This window comes from Gymnoscopelus braueri, assembly GCF_963280865.1.
Source record: "Gymnoscopelus braueri genome assembly, chromosome: 16".
Taxonomy (NCBI): domain Eukaryota; kingdom Metazoa; phylum Chordata; class Actinopteri; order Myctophiformes; family Myctophidae; genus Gymnoscopelus; species Gymnoscopelus braueri.
The window spans coordinates 28,362,841-28,385,316 of record NC_137616.1 but is presented as its reverse complement, the minus strand read 5'-3'; the positions used below and the strand labels follow the sequence as shown (position 1 = coordinate 28,385,316).

The following is a 22,476-nucleotide window of genomic DNA, read 5'->3' as shown; positions in this document are numbered from 1 at the left end:
CTTGTTTCTAAAGTGTAGTTTCTTATTTGGGCTTGTTTCTAAAGTGTAGTTACTTATTTGGGCTTGTTTCTAAAGTGTAGTTTCTTATTTGGGCTTGTTTCTAAAGTGTAGTTACTTGTTTGGGCTTGTTTCTAAAAATTTAGTTACTTATTTTGGTTTGTTTCTAAAGTGTAGTTACTTATTTGGGTTTATATTGGGCAATATGGTTCTCAAATGTTTACATTTCATGGTCCCCCTTAACTCTGACAGTATACAAATGAAATCCATTTGTCAGAGTTACATACTTGTAAGGGTCAATTTAGACCCCCCTAAATGTAACCCAGAGAGTCCCTGAAATCCACTTTGAGAACCACTGCTTTAGGGCTTGATTTCCTAGACCCGGGCTCCTTATGTCTCTCACAAAACCTGGCAACACCGGGTCGAATTCACAACATTCAAGATGACTGCCGCCATAGCATCACTCGCTTCATACGGCACCGACTCAGGTTCCGACAATGAGGCCGAACCTATGGCCACCAGCCCGGAGAAGATGGACCCTGACGCCCTGGCCCACCTCAAACCTCTCCTCTCAGCCCCCACCATGACTCTGTCTGCTCTCAACTCCGCTCCAGAGGTGGCCGTAAAGGTAATGCTAAAAGCACATAGCTAGCTAGTAGCTAATGCTAGTTAGCTTTGAGGTACTAACTCACGTTACAACGGCACGCGCGCGACCGGTCTAAAGCAGTGGTTTAGGTTTTCAACCTTTTTTTTAGCCAAGGAATTTGAAAAGATATGCCAGGGACTCAACCATTTTGATTCCTTGGGGGTCCCAATCTACACTGTAGTATCATCATCAGTGTTAATTTAACTCTGAGAGTGTACAAATGGAACCAAATGGACCCGGTTCCATTTGTACACTCTCAGAGTTACAGACACGCAAGGGTCAATTTGGTTCCTAATTATTAATTTGTCTGGGGACCCTCTGGAACCCCCTCAAGGACCCCTGGGGGTCCCCGGACCACTGGTCTAAACGCACATTATTATGAATAGAAGATGATGTACGCATTTGGACAGTGGTGGAACAGGTACTCACGTGTTTTACTTAAGTGAAAGTATCAATACTGCAATGTAGTAAGTAAGGAGTAAAAGTCCAGTATTCCAATTTTACTTGTGTAAAAGTACAAAGGTATTGGTATCAAAATGTACTTAAAGTACCACAAGTAGAGAGTACTCATTATGCAGAATGTCCCGTTTCATACGTTTGCAAATGTATAACAATCTTTTGAAAATAGTTGATCTACAAGCTCACAATGCCTCGCATGGCGAGCTTGTAGATCGGCTATTTTCAAATGGCCGAAATGTACAGGGCTGAAGTGGGTAATGTATGTTTTGTGATAATAATCGAAATCTGCAAAGTAACTAGCAACTAAAGATGTCAAATAATTGTACTGGAGTAAAAGTACAATATTTGCTTCCGAGATGTAGTGAAGTATAAGTTAAATTATTGAAAATGGGAAATACTCCAGTAAAGTAAAAAAAAAAATCCTCAAAAGTGTATTTAAGTACAGTACTTGAGTACATGTACTTAGTTACTTTACACCACTGAAAATGTAGCACCTTTTAGTGCTCCCCTTGGAGAATGGTCTTCTCTTCTGTCTCCTTTTGACTATTATTTTGTGCATCTCAAGTGTTTTGTATACATATGTTTCGTTTATCAATACAGAATCAGTTAATCAAGAATCTTTTACTTCTCGTGTCTCCTCGTATCTCCTCGTATCTTCTTATGGCTGGCAAATGAGCTGGTATTGTATGACCTGTTCAATTGTGAGATTTTGGCTGCTGAGTCTGACTCCAACCTGTTTTTGTTATTATAATTATTAGGAGGCTGTTGAGGTCGGCACACACCTGGACCCGTCATTGAAAGAAGTCACCTACAACCCAACCTATGAAACCATGTTTGCACCAGAGGTATGGCTCAGTGACTGACAGAAGGACTGGTACTCAAACTAGTGTTTATTGTCCAGTAGTAACAATTGCTGTACATTTTAATGTGTGTCATTGTTTTTTTTCTTCATAATAGTTTGGGCCAGTCAACCCATATAAATCCCAGCAGATGGCTGCCCCCAGGAACATGTTATCTGGCTATACAGAGGCTGCTCATGTCAATGACTTTATGTTTGAACAGCAAAGGAGGACTTTCTCTACCTATGGTAAGGTGTAATCCTGGCTACAGTAATATCTCATGAAAGAGGAAAATTCTCTCATTCTTAAGTTATTTTGTTTTCTTTATATGTTTTCAGGCTATGCTTTAGATCCATCAGTTGACACAAATCAAGTGACTTCTAGCCATTATATTGGGGCCGTGGATGAAGCAGAGAAAAATAAAGGTATTTCTCACTGATATTTACTGGTACATTTTCTCTGACAGTTATTTTTGTACTGCACGATTAGTCACAGTGATCATGCGCATAAAATAAGGTGCTGGGCTAGCAGGGCCTGACAGATATACTGTATATTGATTGGCCGACTAAATCAGCCGATCAGAGTTGATGTGGAAGTCCATGACTTTTACTGATTAGACATTTGTTTTATGTATTTATATCCTTGTTTTATATGTTATGTTTTGTGAGACTAAGTAAAGCACTGATTCACAAAAAAAACTTTGGTGGCAGTTAAATATTTGACCATGTCTGAAAATCAGAAAAGTATCAGCCTATCAGGGCCGTCAAAATTCCTCCAAAATATTGTGTGCCGTAAAACTTAATTTGAAGACCACAGACATCTCTTTCTCTCTCTGCACCGTGGCTGGTGCTGAGAAACAAGTTCTCTTTCCTGGATCAAATGACTGGCAGTGGCTCTGTGATCTCGCGAGGCCAGCTGCTGTGCCAGGTCACATCGGCCCATGGTTTCGTGAGAACTCACAAGGCAGATTATGATTTTTTTAAATTCCAGCCTTAGTTTTCACAGTTGAACGTTCATTTATTTTTTATATTCAACTAACATAGGTTAGTCATAGTTTCGAATATGGAATTCATTTACAGCTCTGTCTGGGCTATACAGGCAACAGACAGAAATAGTTTTTTCTTTTTGTAAAAGCTGAGCACTGAGTGGAGATATAAATGACATTAATTTTTTTAATTTATCTCATTATCGATAATATCTCTTCCTCCACACAGGACTAACTGTGTTTGAGGCTTGTCCTAAGTCAGAGGCAGCGAAGCGCAAAAAGGTGAAAGGAGGAGCTGCAGAAGAGATTGACAATTTCCTTGGACCGTGGGCCAAATATGCAGATGAGAAGGATGGGGCCAAACCATCAGAGGTAATGTTGTGTCCAACATAAGATATATGATTTAGCTAACAACTATGATGTTGCTATTCCTTTATAGATTCCTTCATCCTGAAAGAGGTGAAGAAGAAATACTGTGTATTTAGTATCTCAGAGACAAAAATATAAAATTTATATATAAATACACACGTGCACATACAGTATGTACACACACAATATACAGTATATATGTGTGTGTGTGAGTATACAGTATATATGTACTCCATATGTTCCCTGTTGTGTCTCATATGAGAAGTGTCATGACATTCTTGTTCTGTTTGTTTGATTGTCAGGAGGAGCAGAAGGAGCTAGATGAGATCACGGCCAAAAGGCAAAAGAAGGGAAGGAACGAGGAGGAGGCTCCAGCAGAAGAGAAGACGGTTCTACATGGTAATCTGTCTTTCGCTCTGTCTTTTTTATGCATTGTCAACAAGTAGAACAGCACGCCAACTCCATTCTTTCATTCTTTATGCCTTGTGTCACAACGCATTTCAAACCTTTTTTGCAAATGTAAATGTTGTAGAAATGTAGCACTAGTAACATTCTTGTGCGTTTATGTGTTTATGTGACTCCAGTCAAAGACGCGTACGACTACCAGGGAAGGTCCTACCTGCACATCCCGCAGGATGTGGGCATCAACTTGCGCACCATGGATGTCCCAGACAAGTGTTACCTGCCCAAAAAACAGATCCACGTCTGGTCTGGACACACAAAGGTCGGTGGGGTTAGATCTCTGTGTGTGCATGTGTTTATTTGTTTTGTTAGTCATCAGTTAACAGGTTTGTCTGTAATTCCCATAGAGGTATAATATAACTAGAGGGCGGATTGCCCCGCCCCAGCTATCATTTCAATGAATGTGCTCAGTGGCGTTTTGAAGCACCCGGAAGCCTGCCAGAAGTAGAATTATTGAGTCGTTTTTGATCACACATACGTACACATATGTAGTTATGAGCATGCGCACTAGTGTCCTTTTTGCGTTCTACGGCAGCCCGTGTGTCAAGGATTGAACGCGAGATATTTATTAAATACACTCGAGATGCATATTTATATGTAAATGCATATGTATGTATGTATAATATGTTTACATATTTATATTTATATATATATAAATATCTCTCAGTATGTTTTGCTCGTGCATGTATTTCTCCCCGCCTGCAGTTCCAGCTTTGGCCACTGGGGTGGCGGCTTCAATGTTTCTAAGCAACTCTGGGGGCTTGGTAATTCCACCATCAGCTGCTCGGGCACTCAAGGGACTTCCTGTGTTTGTGCATAGGAGAGCTAGTTTTTCAGTGTGTTTTTTAATTTGAGCATATTTCAAGCTTGACGAGTGCAGTTTCACTTTATAAGTTAGTTGTGTGTGGGTGTTTGTTGGCCCACGATTGAGAGAGCATTTCGTGCTGTGGTCTTGGCAGGAATTCGACTGGCAGTGACTGAAAACCTCTTGGGAACTCTTGAATAGGCTCTTTCATGACAGCCCTGACACATCCATGATTATACAGTGTGACTCGACTCAGGCTCTTCCTATACAAATATCGCAAAACCATCAGTTTGAAGTAGAAATATTGCAAACTGGAAAGATGATCTGATTCAATCTTTAGCTGTGCCAGTCTACTTCAGGGAGGAGATTCTTAAGTTGGCTGGTCTTCTATCCACCTCATTGCTGCCTTCAGAGGCTAATTTGAAAATAAAAGAGGGTTTAATCCCATTTAATGGTCTGAAGCTCAATCCTGAAATGTTTTATCCAGTATCCGCTTACATGAAAATATGATGTTAATTAGGCCAACTCCTCCTTTGTGTGTTGCAGGGAGTCAGTGCAATCCGCCTGTTCCCAGCCTCTGGTCATCTACTCCTCTCCTGCTCCATGGACTGTAAAATCAAGGTATCAAGCACTACTCCATAGCACTTGAAAACATAAAAACACCAAATGATTCTTTTGTGCGTCTTGAACTGCTGCACTGATTTCATTTAGCAATCGCGTCCCATTGGCTACTGAAAATGATAATCAATATCTGTGATGTGTCTCGCCCTAGCTTACTGTTTTTCAGGAATCACGTGATTAGTAGGCCATGTCGTATGTTAACACATTGAATGCCAAAAACGGTCCGGACCGTTTTTGAGGGTCCAAACGAGAAGTGCCGAAAACGGTCCGGACCGTTTTTGACCCAATTCTATTTTTATACATGTGGGCCACGTGGGGCGCTAAAACGAAACTTTGACATCACCCAAGCAGTTTCTGAGAAGAAGAGGCTGGATGTGGCTCCATGTCAAAAATCCTTCCGGTCGGCGTTTTCAATGTTATCTCCTTGATTAAAAGCTTAATATCTCCATTTCTTTTTAATGTGGTGGAAACGAGCCGTTTTCGATCGGCGATCACGCTGCAATGGAGGGTCGCGTTGGAAATATTATTGTTCCAGGCGTTAGTCGGGACCCTCCGCCGTCTCGCACGCACGCTTTGTTTACATGCATTTCCGCGTCGGGGCTTCTCACAGCACGAAATGTATAACGCAAGTGGATGGAAGAAATGCTGGCACTCAACGTATAATATTTTAATAAACCTCTGGCACCCAATGTGTTAACAACAAAAGCATTAGAATGCGCTGTTATAAACTATATATATATTTGCACAAAAACACGTAACTAGGCATCTTTGCCTGCGTTCATCTATGCATTTCTCCTCCTTTCACTTCTTTGACCTCAGTCTCTTCCCTCAACTACAAATATGCCCTTCTCATTTTTTGTGTTTTACTCAATACACAGAAAGAACCCCTGCTGTCCTCCATCTCTGCCCTTTCCCCCTCTCTTCTTGACTAATCAAAGTTGTCCTGCTGTTAAACCTGTTAGTTTCAGTCCATCCTTGAGCCTCTCACCTGTCACCATCTGCCTCTGGTCTTCCCTATTGCTCGGCTAGAGGGCCTTGGTAGATTTTAATGAGCCCTGTAGTGAGTTTTGATTTAGCTCTCGGCATGATATGGGCTCCAAGCAGCTCCACCATGAGACAAAGAATCCGACTGGCTGTCAAGACGGAGTCTCAGGCTTTCCAGAATCGGTTCTTACTTTTAATTTTTTTGTCCCTTCGCAGCTGTGGGAGGTGTACAACGACAGGAGGTGCGTGCGGACCTTTATCGGTGAGTGAAGCCTCATACCACCGCACACACGACGTCTGCAACGCAAACATCACCTCAACCCTTTTCTGTTCTATCTCACACCGAGGGATTCATGTAAATGTGCTGCCAGGGTAAACTAATGCATGCGAAATGGTGCCAGTGAGATGCAGCCATTTCACGACCTCAACTGATCATCAGAGGAGTCAAGGTGTAAAGAAAGAAAGTTGCCCGCTCTTTTGAGAAATATTCACAACACAGACGGAATTGCAAGCTCAGCATTACAGGAATGCTAATGACACATCTGCTGACGGGATGTATCGTGTCCCCCCCCCCCCCCCCCAACTGTGTGTGTTTGCGTGTGTGTGTGTGTGCGCGCGCACACAGGGGTGGGGTAATGCATGCAGGTCACCCTTCCCAGAGACAGCGTGCTGTCGAAACGGAGATTGTTTCCCCTCAGCTGTGGTTCTGCCTGTCAGCTCCTTCACAGAGCATGTATAATTCAACAGCCCAGGGGGACGTGGTGGAGAACGGTGTTGGTGGGGGGGGGGGGGGGGGAATGGAGAGCCAGCCAATGCAGGCAGGGGAAACAGGAGATAGAGATAGAAAGAGAGAGAGAGATGGGTCAGCCAAGAAGTCAGTGCATGGTTTAAACTTTAAGGGACTGGATGAGGGAGGATTTTGTGTGTGGCAGCAGGGCACAGACCGGATGTTCTTAAATGTTTTCTGTTTTGTGTGTTTCTTGTATCAGTCTAGTACACAAATACTTGCCGTCCATGTGTTCTGTTTATTTAGCAAGCGTAAAGACCTGTGTGCATGGTAGGGCATTCACAACTATCACAACTAATGATTTTTACTAGTCTACTCATTTGACCAAGTAGTAGTCGACTAGTCGAAATTTACATATATTTTTTTTTTCTTTTTTTTTTTAGTGGGGGGGGGCATTGCTTTAATGTCATCCTACTACTATATTACTATTATCCTCCTGCCCTTATTTTTATGGCGTTTTAAGGGAAGCGCTTCTGTCACAGCACTACAGCACCACAGCACCACAGCAGCGTCTCCAAGGATCCCCATTGCCCAATAATAGGCTTTTATTGGGCATACTTTTGACCCCCTTTTGATAAAAAATAAAGTCAGGAGGATAATAATAATAGTAAGATGGGCCATTACTATGGCATTAAAACAAATACTATTCGACTAGTACCAACAAAGTCGACTAGTGGTTATACTAGTCGACTAGTCGACTAGTGTGAAAGCCCTAGTGCATGGACGTGTGTGCTTTTTAAAATATTGGGATACATTCTGGAAGGAGTGTATTTGTGCCGTGGTTACCACCTGTATGTATGTATATATGTCATGCAGGTGTATACACCACATGCAGGCACATGCACAGCACACCTCATCAAGGTTCTCCACAGCAGTGATATTGCCCATAGTCTACCAGCAATTCGGAATAAAGTGAGCGAGAATGCAGACAGGCGAGCAGTTAGCTTCTCTGTAGGCCGTGTTATCGCCATGGAAGCCGTGTAGCCCTGATAAAAGGGCGGCCTTAACAAGGAAGGTGAACAGGCAAGTGCTGTGAGACCCGTGGGACCAAACGAGAAAGAGAGAGGGCATTTAGAGAGAGAGAGGCACAGTCATGCGTGGAGGTTTTGGCACTTGGAGAGGAGCGGAGAAAGGCGGTCAGGCAGGTTGGGGTAAAACACTTAAAAGAACATGTACCTTCACTATGGGCTCCCAAGTGCATTTAAAGATCCCACCCACACTTCACCGCCAACCCCATCCAACCCCCATATCCTCTCTCTCAACCTATTTTGTTTTTTACCAGATTTCATATTCCTCAAATTGGGTCAAACTAATGAACACAAGTGGGTAATAAGACCAGGAGAAAGATGCCAATGGGAATTGTTATTATTTTAGTTTTAACATATACTTTTTTTCCCCCTGCTGTCGTCTTGCTTTAGGCCACAGCAAAGCAGTACGAGATGTTTGCTTCAACAACACCGGGACCCAGTTCCTCAGTGCTGCGTATGACCGCTACCTCAAATTGTGGGACTCTGAAACAGGTGCGTTCCATCGCTCTGCTCTGACATACTTCTTGAGCAACTGATTTCTGAATACATTGTTGTACAAGAAAAACTGGGAATAGAATCCCTATGGCAAGCTGGTTTGTTCCATACATGGGCTAACTCAATTTATAACTGCAATATAATCTGTCTGTGGCCCCAGTCTTTAAATGAGTTGCATTTAATCTAATTCTTTTTTTAAATGCTGGGTTTATGAAAGTGTCAGTGTTGCTGAAGGATTGCTGTGCGTGTGTGTGTGCGTGCGTGCGTGTGTGTGTGTGTGTGTGTGTGTGTGTGTGTGTGTGTGATTGAACATTATTCAGCAGCTTTTTGTTCTTGGTTCATGCCAGAACAGACAAATGTGAACTCTTTAGTGTGTGTGTCTGCCATTCCAGCAGAGGGCAGAGGAGAGTTTAATGCTCTACCTGTTGTGTAGCAGAACCCCTGTGGGGGAGCCACATTAACTAAGCTTATATGTTGATTGCGTATCATGTCGGTCATGATGGCAAGCACTAAATAGGTTCCTAAGATTCCTTATTATTCATTGATGATAAACTGAATGTAAGCTGAATTTCGGTATAATTTGTTTCTCACTGTGTTGTGTTTATGTACAGATGGTTGTGGATAATTATAATAATGAATGAATGCCACATTTATCAGTTGTTCTAATAACAATTGATGAATGTGGAATGAATACACATTAACTGGAACAATAACTTATCGTCCCAGTTATAGGCCTCGTTCTAATGAAATATGCTGTGACAGGAGTTTGGCTACTTAATCATTTTAAATATTATTCTAACCACTCTTCTTCTACACTTCTGTGTTACATTTAAAAGGTTACATTTCTCTCCTCTAGCTGTAGTGGTAACCTTGTTGCTGCATCACTGCACTGCTAGAGAAAGAATGAATATACTGTTGTAGATCTGTGCTTTGGTTGGGTCTACAGGGCATTGGATATAGCATTATACATATCGTTGCTGTCGGACAAACCCTGTATCTTCTCCATATTTCAACTTTTTATGTTTTTTCGTTTTTAATACCCTACTTCATAAGTGTCACAAAAGGTAGTGAAAATAGCAGATCTAACGTATTTCTTTTTTTAATAATAATAAAAAAGTAACCGTTTTGGACATAGACGGCTTCCGCCGAACAGCGATGGTATACAGCCCTAATCTTTGAAACAACTTAACTGTAACCTTTTGTTTTTGTTCTTTGTTTGTGTGGATTGTTCTGGATCTGTGACTTTTCAATTTGCGTCTCTCCACAGGCCAGTGCATCTCCAGGTTCACCAACAGGAAGGTGCCGTACTGCGTCAAGTTCAACCCAGACGAGGACAAACAGAACCTCTTCGTGGCTGGCATGTCAGATAAAAAGATTGTTCAGGTAAATGTCGGCTTGTGCTTGTGCTGCATAACACTGCCACACCCTCTCCCCCCCCCCCCCCCTTTTTTAACCCATTCAATCCAGGAACTGGCATTGTCATTTTAGATTTCTTTGGCTATTCAAAAATAGCAGATATACAAGCTGACTTGTAGATCTGCTATTTTTGAAAAATCGTGAAATTTGTGTATTTATTTTAAGCGAACATTTGGAAAATATTTTGTCCCAGGGACCCCCAGAAGCAAAGATTTTACAAATGTTCGCTTAAAAATATATATATATATTCAAAGATTTGCACACATTTTCATGATATTTCAAAGATCTACAAGCTCATAGCGCGGCACTCGATGCTGCGCTATGAGCTTGCATATCTGCTATTTTTGAATAGCCAAAGAAATCTAAAATGACATGAGATGCGTTCGCGGATTGAATGGGTTAAATTACCATTTTACTGTGCAGGGCATTCTAGTAAATATCCCATGTCCTATCATGACACCTCATGTAATTCTCAGGCAGTGAGGTGTGAGCATATGAGCATTTTCGTGTGTGTGTGTGTGTCGCACACAAATATTATGCCCACAGAGCGTGAAATGCACTCCTGTCTCGTCTTCAGAGTGGAAGGGTGTGTGTTTGTGTGTAGAGAGACACAGTGGGTGATGGGACTAGAGCAAGACATTAATCATGAACCCTGTTGGGATGGAATCAGACTTGGTGTGAGGATATAAGGAAGAGAGGAGAAAGAAAACCGTCTGTAATGAAATGGCAACTCCTTAATAACTAAATTCTTCTATACCGTAATATCACTGTGTTCATTTAACTCTGAAGAGATAATGACTGGAACCTTATACGGGTCCATTTGGTTCCATTTGTCCACTCTTGAGTTGAATGAAGTGTTTTTATTTTACTGTGTATGGGCCATTGCTATAAATAATGCTATATAATAAATAATCTGAGTTATACCCAGTTTGAAATATATTCTCTTGACTGCTGTCCAAAGAGCTGACCATTCTGTTTTGGTGTAATTTGTCTTTGAACAAAATGCAAAAAAAATCTTTAAAATCGTGGCACCTCTTTTGATGGAGCTGATTAATGTTAACCTATGCAATTAACACAATTTCACCACATCACTGTTCTTCTGACAGCACTTTCTAATTGGCAGAGTCCCTCGGCGTATCTTCCCACTGCTTCCTAAGAGCAGTGGGATCTATTCCACTAATTAGAACCGTGTACACGGAGTTATGGCTTATGCCTGCACTGCAGTGAAGCAGTTTTTTTGTGTGTGTTTTTATTTAATTGACATGTCTGACATTTCTCTCCTTAGCTGATGAACAAATGATATTACACCCGTCTGACTGTCTCCCTCCCTTCCTCCCTTCCTCCCTTCCTCCCTCCTGTCTCTCTCTCTCTCTCTCAGTGGGATGCCAGGACAGGTGAGGTGGTGCAGGAGTACGACCGCCACCTGGGTGCCGTCAACACCATCACCTTTGTGGATGAGAACCGTCGCTTTGTCAGTACGTCGGATGACAAGAGTCTTCGGGTGTGGGAGTGGTAAGAACAAACTAGGGCTATGTGATATGACAATATTGGATCAGGAGCTATTAAAAAAAATCTCTCCACGATCTGCCTTTACACAGAGAGATAGTAAGTATTGTGCTGCAGTGCACTTTCTAACTGGTGCATTTTGGTTTGGATTTTTGAACAGTTAAGCATGATACTCGAGTGTGTGCCAAAAATAACCAGTCTGGCTATATTCAGCATGCAATTCCATCATCAGACGGAGTACTAAATTAAGCATTGTTTGCACAGATAAGGTTCGCACGACGGATGGCAACGCAAAGAAAAAATGTATCTCCAAACCTCCACAAGAAAAAGCACAGTCAAAGGGGTTCCCAGCACCGTACTGCAACAGCTGCAACTACGCAGCCAGCTGCTACACGGCCAAAACAAACAAGTCTAATTAACAACGTTTTTAATGTTAAATCTGACCCAATCTGTACAGTAATTATGTTTTCGAACAGGGAAAATTGTTTGTTTGTACTGTTCAGTAACTTAAAAAAATCTACATGAAAAATAATCGTGTTAAGAAGATTATGGATCGTGATCCTGCCTGAAGAAAATCGTGATGTGATATTTTGCCACATCGCCCACGCCTAGTTCAAACCTATAAACAGCCTCAAACAGTACTACTAGTGTATTCGCATTTTGACCCCCCTGTCTTCAAGAGTGACAGAGATTGGTGAGTCATTCACTAAAAATTGCCGCTTCGAATCCCTGGGTTCCCTGAGAAAAATAAGTCATGCTGTCCGCTCCCACCACCGTCAACGTTGCCTCGAGGAGCGAATCTTTATTCCCACGAGCTCCGGTGAAGCTGCTCCGTAGCCAACGATGGAAGGCGGTAATTGCACAGGGCAGCTCCCGCCTGTGAACGTACGTGACTGCATGCATGTGAAGCAGGCCGTTAATGAAAAATGCATACTAGGGGAGAGCATTCCCCGGATAGATAAAGGCAAGAAGATGGATGATGAGAACGACAATGAAACGACTGAGGACGTAGCGACGGCAGAATGGCATTTGGTGGGATTTTTTGGGGGGAAGTCGGAGCCAAGGCTGTAAAGTTTGCAGAGACCATTTCAGTGCTCTGTTTTTACTAACTTTGTTGCAGAGCGCCACAGCAACCCCTGAAAGGCCTCTTGTTTCATCTGTCCTATTTAACAGGAGAAATGGGATAAACATTTGAACTACACACACAAAAGTAGCTCTGAATGAGGATAGCATTTGCCCCGGGCCATCACTCTCTTCATCAGGGACATTTATGACTAGGTTTGACAACATGTCGTCTGCTCTTAACACCCGCCACCACCGCCCTATACAATGGTGGTGTATGCCCAGTTGTACGGGGGGGACATGAGGCCTTGTCCATGGAGAGCCTGCAGATCTACAAGACCACAACACGTCACATTGCGACGTGTTTTAAGCTTGTAGATTTGCTATTTTTACTGAATGTTCGCCCCCAGAATGGGGACACTAGGGTTCGTGTGGTTAAAATCGAGAGTATCATTTTTGCAGGAACTACCCCAGTAAACCCCACACATTCTTCCCAAGAAATAGAATAAATGATAAGGATTCCACCACGGTTCCAATGATTAGATAATTTCAACAGAGGAATGCAGCAAGCTCAGACCATGTTCAAAACATTCAAATCATTCCATTTCCCCATCCATTTCCTGTCTCACACTCACACTTCAGTCACAGAGCCAAGCTGCCACGCTGTGTGTCTTCAGTATCGTGTCATCTCACTCTGTGTTTTCCTCTGGTTTGCAGAAAAACAACAATCTGTTGTTCGGTGTTCCTGCTGTCAGGGACTATCACTAATCAACTAGCCCACAGAGAAAGCCTTGCAAATAAGCTGGAGAGGGGGGTTCCCATGCCGATAAACAAACTGGTGTTTGCTGCTCAAAGATGATAAATATTTAAAGGCTTGCTGATAAAGCGAGCTTCCTGGGGCTTCTTGGAAGGGGGGGCCCTTATTCAAGGAACAGTATTATTATGGAATGGATTTCTATTCCCCCCGCATCTTTTGGCTCTGCCTAATACCCCCCCCAACACACTAATTGACGGCAGTGGTGGAAAAAGTAACAATACTGCAATATCAAAATACTCCGTTACAAGAAAAAGTCCAGAATTCAAAAATTACTTCAGTAAAAGTACAAAAGTATTGGCATCAAAATGTACTTAAAGTACCAAAAGTAAAAGTACTAAATATTTGAAAATAGCAGAACTACAAGCTCATGCGACGCGTTGTGAGCTTGTAGATCGGCTATTTTCAAATAGCCTATGTATGAAATAGGGTTAAAGTGGTTAATGTATGTTTCATTATATCATAATTTATATCTGAAAAGTAACTAGTAACTAAAGTTTTCAAATAATTGTAGTGGAGTAAAAGTACAATATTTGCCTCTGAGATGTAGTGGAGTAAAAGTATTGGAAATTGGAAAGTACAAATTCCTCAAAATTAAGGTACAGTACTTAAGTAAATGTACTTAGTTACTTTACACCACTGATTGACGGGTGCAAACATTCATCGAGGGTTTATTTCATGTTTTGCTTTTTCCACATTAGTCCCAAGAGAGGGCTGAAATGTTAATGTTAAAAAAACCTCCAGTGCAGAGTGAGAGGCAAGCGGGGGAGGGAGGGGTTGAATGTCAGGCCAAAGAGAGGCTTTACTGTCCCACCTTCTCTCTCTCCCACGGATACCACCTGGCTCATGGCTACCCGCCTTTCCCCTCGCCCTCCCTTCACCAGAGCTCCAGACTAAGCCCTGCCTAGCGGATTTAGGCTGAATTAGCGCAGCAGAGTCACGTATCACCACAACAGAGTCGGGAGTCAGAGAGTGAACACTGAAGAACGGTGGGAAGGAGGGGGGAAAAACAGCGAGGCGACTTGTCTACACCGGTGGTTCCCAAGCGGTGTGCAGTGAGACAAGTCCAGGTGTGCCTTGGGATTTTGTGACAAACGCACATTTATTATAGCATTATATACAACTAACGTACAAAAAGTTATTCATTATCTTTTTCATTTACTAGGTAAATTCTACACCCTAAAATATATATGTATGTTTTAACCACTTTCAACCTGACATCTATATTTGGGCATGTCGTATGTGAAAGTTTAATATTTAACCCATTAAGACCTGAGGCGATTCTTTAAAATGTTTTCTAAATCCTAACGCTATTTTTCAAAAATAGCAGATCTACAAGCGCATAGCATTTTTGAATAGCCAAAGAAATCTAAAGTGACACAGATGCGTTCCAGGTCTTAATGGGTTAATTATCAAAATAAATGCAAAATTCATGTATCGACAAATTATTTAAAAAAATGGTGTGCCTTGCGCACAAACATTTTAGAAAAACTCTGATCTACAGTTCAGTCAGTCCGATCATGGCGCATACACCTACATATAATGTAAATTCTATCCTTATTTTGACTTGCATGCACCGACATACACACACGTGTAGGCTGTGGAAGGAACTCTTTATCTGTTGCATAGGTCTATCTCCCGGGGGATGGAGAGTTACTTTATGGTTCGGAGTGGAATTATGATCAAGATATAAAATGTGCTCCACTGTGCCAGGGATGGCATTAACACTTTTATTATAATCACGCTGTTAAGGCAGAGAGGGGGAGAGTGTGGGAGGTTTGGAGGAGCACTGGGCCTTGTGAGTCAAATAAAGGGTGAAACACACAAACAGTGAGAGATGGAGTGAGAAACAAGGGGCTCAGAACGAGACGGACAGACAGACATGCAGATTGACGAACTGATCTAGTAAGATATAGGAGAAATGTACAGAGTGAGACATGTATAGAGGATTTTCGATCCAAGCTGTCGGGTTCCCATTCTTCTGTATTTATTCTGAATCGTTCTGCTTTACCTTCACTCAATATTTGTGTAGAAAAATGGCACCTTTCAGTCAGCTTACTCTAAACATTTCACCGACATTGATGGGCATGAAAAATACCACGTTGGCTCTACATGATTATTATGTTTTTTAAACTTACTGTTGCATTCTCATTCTTTGCCCCTCTCTCCCCAACACCACACCAATCTTCAAAGCTTGCATGTCTAATTTCCCCCCAGCAACACACGCGGGACTGTCTTCACTACTTACTGTATATTGGAAGGTATAAATTGGACCATAACAGTGGAGACTTGGCCAAGCCCAAGTTTATTTGTATAAAACTACAAAGAACTTTGAGTTTGACAGGCTCAGTCGATGGGTTACATGACAAAAAACATGTTTGTTTGTTTGTTTGTTTCCTTCGCTTTGCTTTCTTCTAGCTCGCATAAACAAACCTTTCAGATTCTGTCTAAACAAAAATAACTTGAAAATCCGTTATTTTTGGAACTCCAAGGGGAGAGCTGAGGTTCTACTTTGTTTTCAGAGTTTGGCTTGTCTGGAGACATTGGCTTTGACAAACGCCAGAGACCCCCTCTGAAGTTTTGAGCTTTCGTCTGTATGTGTGTGTGTGTGGGGGGGTTCTTTATTTATTTTCTTCAAAGCCATTATTGATGAGACGCCCTTGTGCCGAAGTGATGATACTCGTGATCACATTTCTCCAGCTGTTTGTCATCGCGAGGAGGGGGAGGGCCATTGCTTCAGTTCTTGACTAGCTCAGTGCTGCTGCGCTCTCTTACTCTGTCTGTGTTTATCTCACCCTTTCTTTCTCGTAAGGAGCATATAACACACAGTGGGACAGAAAGAGAGACACAAATGGTCACCGTATTACCCTGTCATGCTAAAACACATGCATACACACAGCAGCACTATAGCACTTAAGTGATCTTGTGCACTGCAGACCATCAAAGTTCAGAGCACCGAGAGAAGACAAGGGCGAACAAGCAAAGAAGGGTTGAATAGATAATTGGATGCTGCTGGTCTTTAAAACCAACATTGTTCAGACCGTTTACCATTATTTATACAACTGATGCCAAGATCGACTGAGGTTACATTTTTGCCTTGTTTTGTAATATCTGTGATTGTGTCATAATCTGTTATGCCAAAGCTAGCATGGCTTTGTGTATTTATATTTGTGAGTTGCGTTATGAATGCTTATGAAGTTTTGCTGTCAGCAGAATGCACTGTAAAATCCTCTGTCAATGTGCATTTAACTAGTACCCGTACTCATCCATTTGGTTACATGTGTACACACTGAGGATTCTACTTTGTAGTTGTCGTGCTTGTGTGTGCTCACCACGCTGCTTGTGTTTTTCAGGGACATCCCTGTGGACTTCAAGTACATTGCAGAGCCCAGTATGCACTCTATGCCAGCTGTTACGCTCTCTCCCAATGGTGAGTAAAATTAGACATGGCAGAACATGGATACTTGATCAAACAAGTTGAAAATAATCTGGTTGAAATTTGAAAGCTGTTCTTCATTAAGTGGATAGATATGCAGTCTTAATAAAGTGTAGCCCCTTTTATTCTAATCACCTGGAAATGGGCATTAATAGAGCAATCTGACCTGCACTGGCTACATGTTCCGGCATGAGTAGAGATAGCCAATCACTGTTGCAAACAATGGCTCTTGTGTTCCCCCAGAGCATGGCAAACACGTCCCTCTAAAACAAATGTCTTTGTGCAGCGTACCACAAAAACAAACATACGGTCTCGACTAAGCAAATGTAGCCCATAATCGTTCTCTAACCACCGAATCAGTTCATCTTGAAGCGACTCTCCATCATCTCACTCTGTTCTTTTCTTTTCATCCTCCTCGGTCATTTCCTTCCCACATGTTTTTTTTCCTTCCCCTCCTTCTGTTCCTTCCTTGGGGGCAGTGTTCATATTTGTGGTGACATGGATGGCTTGTCCTTAATAATGGAGAAGTCTTCAGTTCGGGGACGATTCTCTTTCTCCCCTTACTCTTAAATGACACCCAGGTCCCTGACACCACCTTCAGGGCCTTTCCCCCTGGTTTAAACAAAGAGACGGAGCGTGATCGGGCTGCAGAAATAGACAAGAGGTTTTTCATTCTCCTGCACTTAACCGCAGTGTATAATTGGAGATAGAGGTGTCTTTTATTTGTAGATCAGAATGGCGCACGTACATATGCACACACAAACAGTTCTTTAAATTTACATGCACTTGCACACACGTTTTTCAGCCACATTAATAATTCCCACCATGTTTCTTTTCAAGAAGTGCAGTGATTTGTGAAAGCACAGCTGTGCAGCAGTTTCCATCACTATAAAGCACCATTTAGACTCAAGTGATGTCTGGAACTAAAATGTTCTGCCAAGTAGATATCAAGTGAACACACGCTGTTCAAACTGCTTTTTTTTCCTTTTTAATAGCATTCCTCTTTACTGATTAATGCTGGTGAGAACAACCATCAGTGGCCCTTTGTGGAATATTCCAGTCAAAGTCCAGTTGCCATCTTTCATCAATGTTTTCATTGGAGGGTTTTCTTTGTTGCTATAAATAACTTTTCTTGGCATCATTCCCAGCCATCTGTGTCCAGTGGTTACCTTTTTAGTTCAGCTTTCATTCGAAACCGCACAAGGCTTGAAGAAGTGCCTTGTAGTTCTGGCCGATAAACATGTAAGAATGGTGTTCCCAAGGGACTTTTCTACCATAAGCCACTACGGCAGTGTTGGCACAATACCACAGGTTTAGCCTATACTGCTACACAATGTAAAATATCACAAGACCATATAGTGTAATGAAGATACCACTCCAAACAACACTAGGAACTTAGTTGTTGATTAACATTCTTTATGTGAATTCAACATTTGGAGCAACCTGTAGTGGTATTTCGGCAAACTATTACCGTATGTAAGTTATGTAGTAAGTTATTATGCTCTTATAAATGTTTACTGTCATTACGTTATTTAATTAAAATCTGTGTCTAGTAAACTATTGCTAAGTTATTAATTATTAAGCTCTTATAAATATTTGCTATATCATTACGTAGTTTAATTACATTGTAGATATTGAGTTGTGTGTTCTCGTATATCTTTTTGCCACAAGCACGCTATTCTACTGAATGGACCACATTTTGTAGCAACCCATAAGAAGTCCAAAATAAGCGACTAAGGCAGTTCAGTCAAACTTTATTGTCGAATGTTGTTTTAGAACAGTGGTTCACAAACCTTTTCATGTCAAGGACCCCCAATATATTCAAGCGACTTTACAGAAAAACAAGCCCAAAGTAGCTTATAATAAGCAGACTTGGCAACACTGCCTTGGACACACTTCTCAGTCGACACTACACAAATTCTGTGAATTGTCGATGGCTGCCCGTCTGCCACCGGGCCCACCCCGCGATCGACTTAGAAGGCTTTGATGATCTACCAGTAGATCGTAATCGACTGGTTGGTTACCCCTGCTCTAGATCTTTAATGCACTGAAGTATGTATTAGGTAGGTTTGTATTAAGGAAACTATGCTGTTGTCTTCATCACTCTGTGAAACGCTGTATTGTTCAACCCCTCAGGTAAATGGCTAGCCTGCCAGTCCATGGACAACCAGATTCTGATTTTCGGAGCCCAGAACCGCTTCAGACTGAACAAGAAGAAGATTTTCAAGGGTCATATGGTAGCCGGTTATGCCTGCCAGGTGGACTTCTCCCCAGACATGAGGTAGGACTTTAACCACCCTCAAGAGGGTAGACAGCAACCGTTGACCTCATCAGAGGAGACAGACCTTGGGTTGTTATTAAATGGCCACCCTAGTAGAAATGACAAATAGTCATTGCAATTTGAATTGTCTTAACCCATTAAGACCGGGAACGCATCTGTGTAATTTTAAGATTTCTTTGGCTATTCAAAAATAGCAGATATACAAGCTCATAGCGCGGCGCGGCACTCGGTGCCGCGCTATGAGCTTGTAGATCTGCTATTTTTGAATAGCCCAAAGAAATCTTACAATGACAGAGATGCGTTCCCGGTCTTAAAGGGTTAATTTAACTTGTTACTCAATCAATCACTATCTACTAATCAATGTGCAGACAGCTTTGTGTAAAATGTCAGGAGATATGTATTTATATGCACACACCTGTATCCCCTGGTATAAAATGAATGCAGCTGAGAGAGAGGTGTTCAGAACAGCCTGTTCTCATATACAGTATACATACAGGATACATATATAATCTACTGAATAGTAGCTAACTGGGGCAAACTCACTTATTTAAGCAGGAAGGAACCCCAATTAAGACCTGCTACTTCGCATATTCACCTACCCAACACCCACGTGCCATCACACACAACGTCTGTCAGCAGGTGGACTGACTTTTATTTCTGTAACCATGGTAACGCAGACCCAAATTCTCCACCTTCAGCAGGTGAAGTGGGACAGGAGACATTTTTAGCAGAAAAAAATCTAACCTCCCACTTTCTCTCTCGCTTTTCTCTTTCTCTCTCTCTCTCTCCCTCCCAGCTATGTGGTGTCTGGAGATGCAGATGGGAAGCTCAACATCTGGGACTGGAAGACCACCAAGCTGTACCACAGGATCAAAGCCCACGACAAAGTGTGCATCAGTGCCCTGTGGCATCCCCACGAGACCTCTAAGGTCATCACCTGTGGCTGGGATGGGCAGATCAAACTCTGGGACTAGACCTGTGCTTGTTTTGGGACTTTTTGTAGTCTGGGGAATGGGAGGGGGGGGGGGGGGGGGCTATCCCCTGACACGGTGTTTGTATTGACATAGATATTGTGTCCATTTAAGGAAGTGTAGAACGAGGCTTAAAAAGAGATGAAAACACAAAGCTTTTCTCTTTAATGGATTTTCTGAAATGTGTGAAAGCCATAGGACTGGTATCCAGTCTTAAGTGTATTTTTATACCCTGTTAACAGAGCCATATGTATTCATGTAAAGATAAAACATATACCGCTTTGAAAGTCCCCTGTACTACAGGAGGTGTTTAACTCACCAACTCATTACCCGTTTACCCATTCACGTTCATTGTTTTAATCCGTGATGTCAGAAATGTGTTGTATAATTTTTATTTGTTGATCCCGGGCAAAAACAATACATTCTTCATTTGTAACAATTTTTGACTGTCCCTTTATGGAAATAAACGTTTTGTACATTTTGCCTGTCAAACTGTCAGATGTCTTCTTTTGGCGTTTCTTCTGTTGCGTCCATGTTAGCTGTAGAAAGTCAGTGGAGAAAGTTTATTGTGCAATGGCTTTCTACAGGAAAGTCTGTAAATTCTCTTCCTCTGCTCCTTTTCAACTGCAGCAAAACATTCTGGGAATTTTAATGATTCAAAGCGTGAAAGTGGATTAAAGTTGTCTGCCCTGTGCAGGAGTTTCCAAGTGAATTCCAGTGACAGTTTGTCTGGAGTGGCACAGATAATGAAGGACCGATGGACTATCGGACGAGAAAGGGGTGAGATAAAATGGTGAAATTATGAGTCCATGTGGGTACAGGATTGACATTTTCTATTATAATGCCAGAAGCTATAACATTCAGAACTTATTGCTTTTCATCTTTCTTTCTGTCTCAAACATTCTCACTCTCACTCACAATCTCACACACACACACGCGTATTCAAATACCCTGTTTTCTTACAATTTGAATACCTTTACGCATCTGCTACAAATGCTTTATGTACATCAATCATGATACAGTATTGTGGCATGCTTCACATAACAGATCTTTCTCTGTATTCTAGATAGTCACTTTAAAAGTGGAAGTGTGGGCCTGTCTGTATTCCTCATCTGTCTGTTGGGCCACAGATTGTATTCCAACAATGCAGGTATTTTTATTTTATTTCTTTCATTTGGCTACTACTGAGTTAATTTAGCTAGTAAGGGGGCTCTATTCTCATAACAATGCCCATGGAGCAGTGTTATCTGTCCACATGCTGGCTGGAGGACAGGTTGTCTAATCTCGGGCAGGCCGGCCAGGCTGTGGGCCAACCTTAGATAAGACCATGATGACAGAGATGGCTGACCCCCTAGCCAGAAACATGGCCACTATGAGCAGCACATAAACATAGTCATTACAGACTGAAAGAGTCTGAAGAGAGTGGGGGAACCGCGCTTTGCTGAAAGGTCACACTTAATAGGAGCGGTTTCTCCAAAGTACCTGAAAATATGTAATACACGAACAGAGAGCATTTGCTTTTAGTCTTAAAAATGCTCATGACGCATTGCCAGCCAGCACACTAAATTAGTTTGAGCAGTGCATCCATCAGGGCTTCCACTGTGTGTTGACCCAGCCCAAGGTGTAAGCACTGCTGGCGTTGAGTACATTCTTATGCAGGAAGAGGCGGGGTTTGGCCACGTCGTTGTGGGAGTAGAACAAGCGGAAGTTGGTGCGCTCGAGCTCCTTGAGAAGGCTGAACCAGTAGCGCACCACAGACGGTTCGTCTCCAGCCACCTCGAAGCCGGCCCAGTGGAGGTGGACCTCGAGGAGCAGCTGACCCACCGAGTCCAACACGCCTTCTAAAATCAAGTTCTCCAGAATCTTCCACTCTGCACTCTCCATGTCCACCTTCAGTACATCCACCTGGAGTGGAGAGACAAAGAAAAAAGTGTTTGTTTACCAGCTGAACACCGCATTGTAACGTGCTTTGTAGAAAGAATGCACACCTAGAAACTTGATATATCGATAGTTCCCTGAAAACTGGACAGGGAGGTTATGCCATTATTAGACGTCTTGTCTTGTCATTTGGGTCATAGTGAGACTTACAATGGCTTGAGAAACAGAGAGAGGACTGACAGTGCTGTGGTAGGGCATTCTAGGGTGGAGCAGAACAAGCATTTTATGAGATAAACATCAGTTGCATCCTGTCATGTTCTATTGAAGCGATATATGACTCATGATATGCATGGTCTAGAGTTGAATGCACACCCTGAGGCATGGGACTTCCATTCATTGGACTCCTTGAGACCATGACTCTGTGACCTTAGTGTGTTTAATAGGCACATTATTGTGCATGTATTTATTCCTCAGGGTTCAACATGTAATTATGCCACTGAATTATTTAGCATTGCCTTTCAGCGGGCACATCTTCCAACAGCCATTTTAGTGGTGATGGCAGCCTGGAAGGTGGATATATTTAGCTGAGTATAAGATTTTGGCAAAAATTATCTCTGGATATTGTTTACTGGTCC

The 22,476-nt window shown here is 42.2% G+C and overlaps 2 protein-coding genes across 2 annotated transcripts in view; one reads left to right on the top strand and one right to left on the bottom strand.

The window, feature by feature from the left end:
- Positions 1-439: 439 nt before the first annotated feature.
- cdc40 (cell division cycle 40 homolog) lies at positions 440-20,455 on the top strand (the record flags this gene model as incomplete). The annotated part of the gene is made up of 15 exons (XM_080453488.1): positions 440-625; positions 1,861-1,947; positions 2,060-2,189; positions 2,280-2,366; positions 3,156-3,298; positions 3,598-3,694; positions 3,880-4,019; positions 5,109-5,183; positions 6,384-6,429; positions 8,373-8,474; positions 9,745-9,860; positions 11,272-11,405; positions 16,629-16,705; positions 18,848-18,992; positions 19,789-20,455. The coding sequence occupies 15 exons, from the start codon at positions 440-442 to the stop codon at positions 19,964-19,966; spliced, it is 1,743 nt and encodes a 580-aa protein (XP_080309614.1). The 3' UTR covers positions 19,967-20,455.
- mettl24 (methyltransferase like 24) overlaps positions 20,340-22,476 on the bottom strand; it is a 38,579-nt gene continuing 36,442 nt past the window's right edge. The window contains exon 5 of the mRNA XM_080453489.1: positions 20,340-21,868. Coding sequence (XP_080309615.1) covers positions 21,551-21,868 — 318 coding nt within the window. The 3' untranslated portion in view covers positions 20,340-21,550. The remainder of the gene's footprint in view (positions 21,869-22,476) is intronic.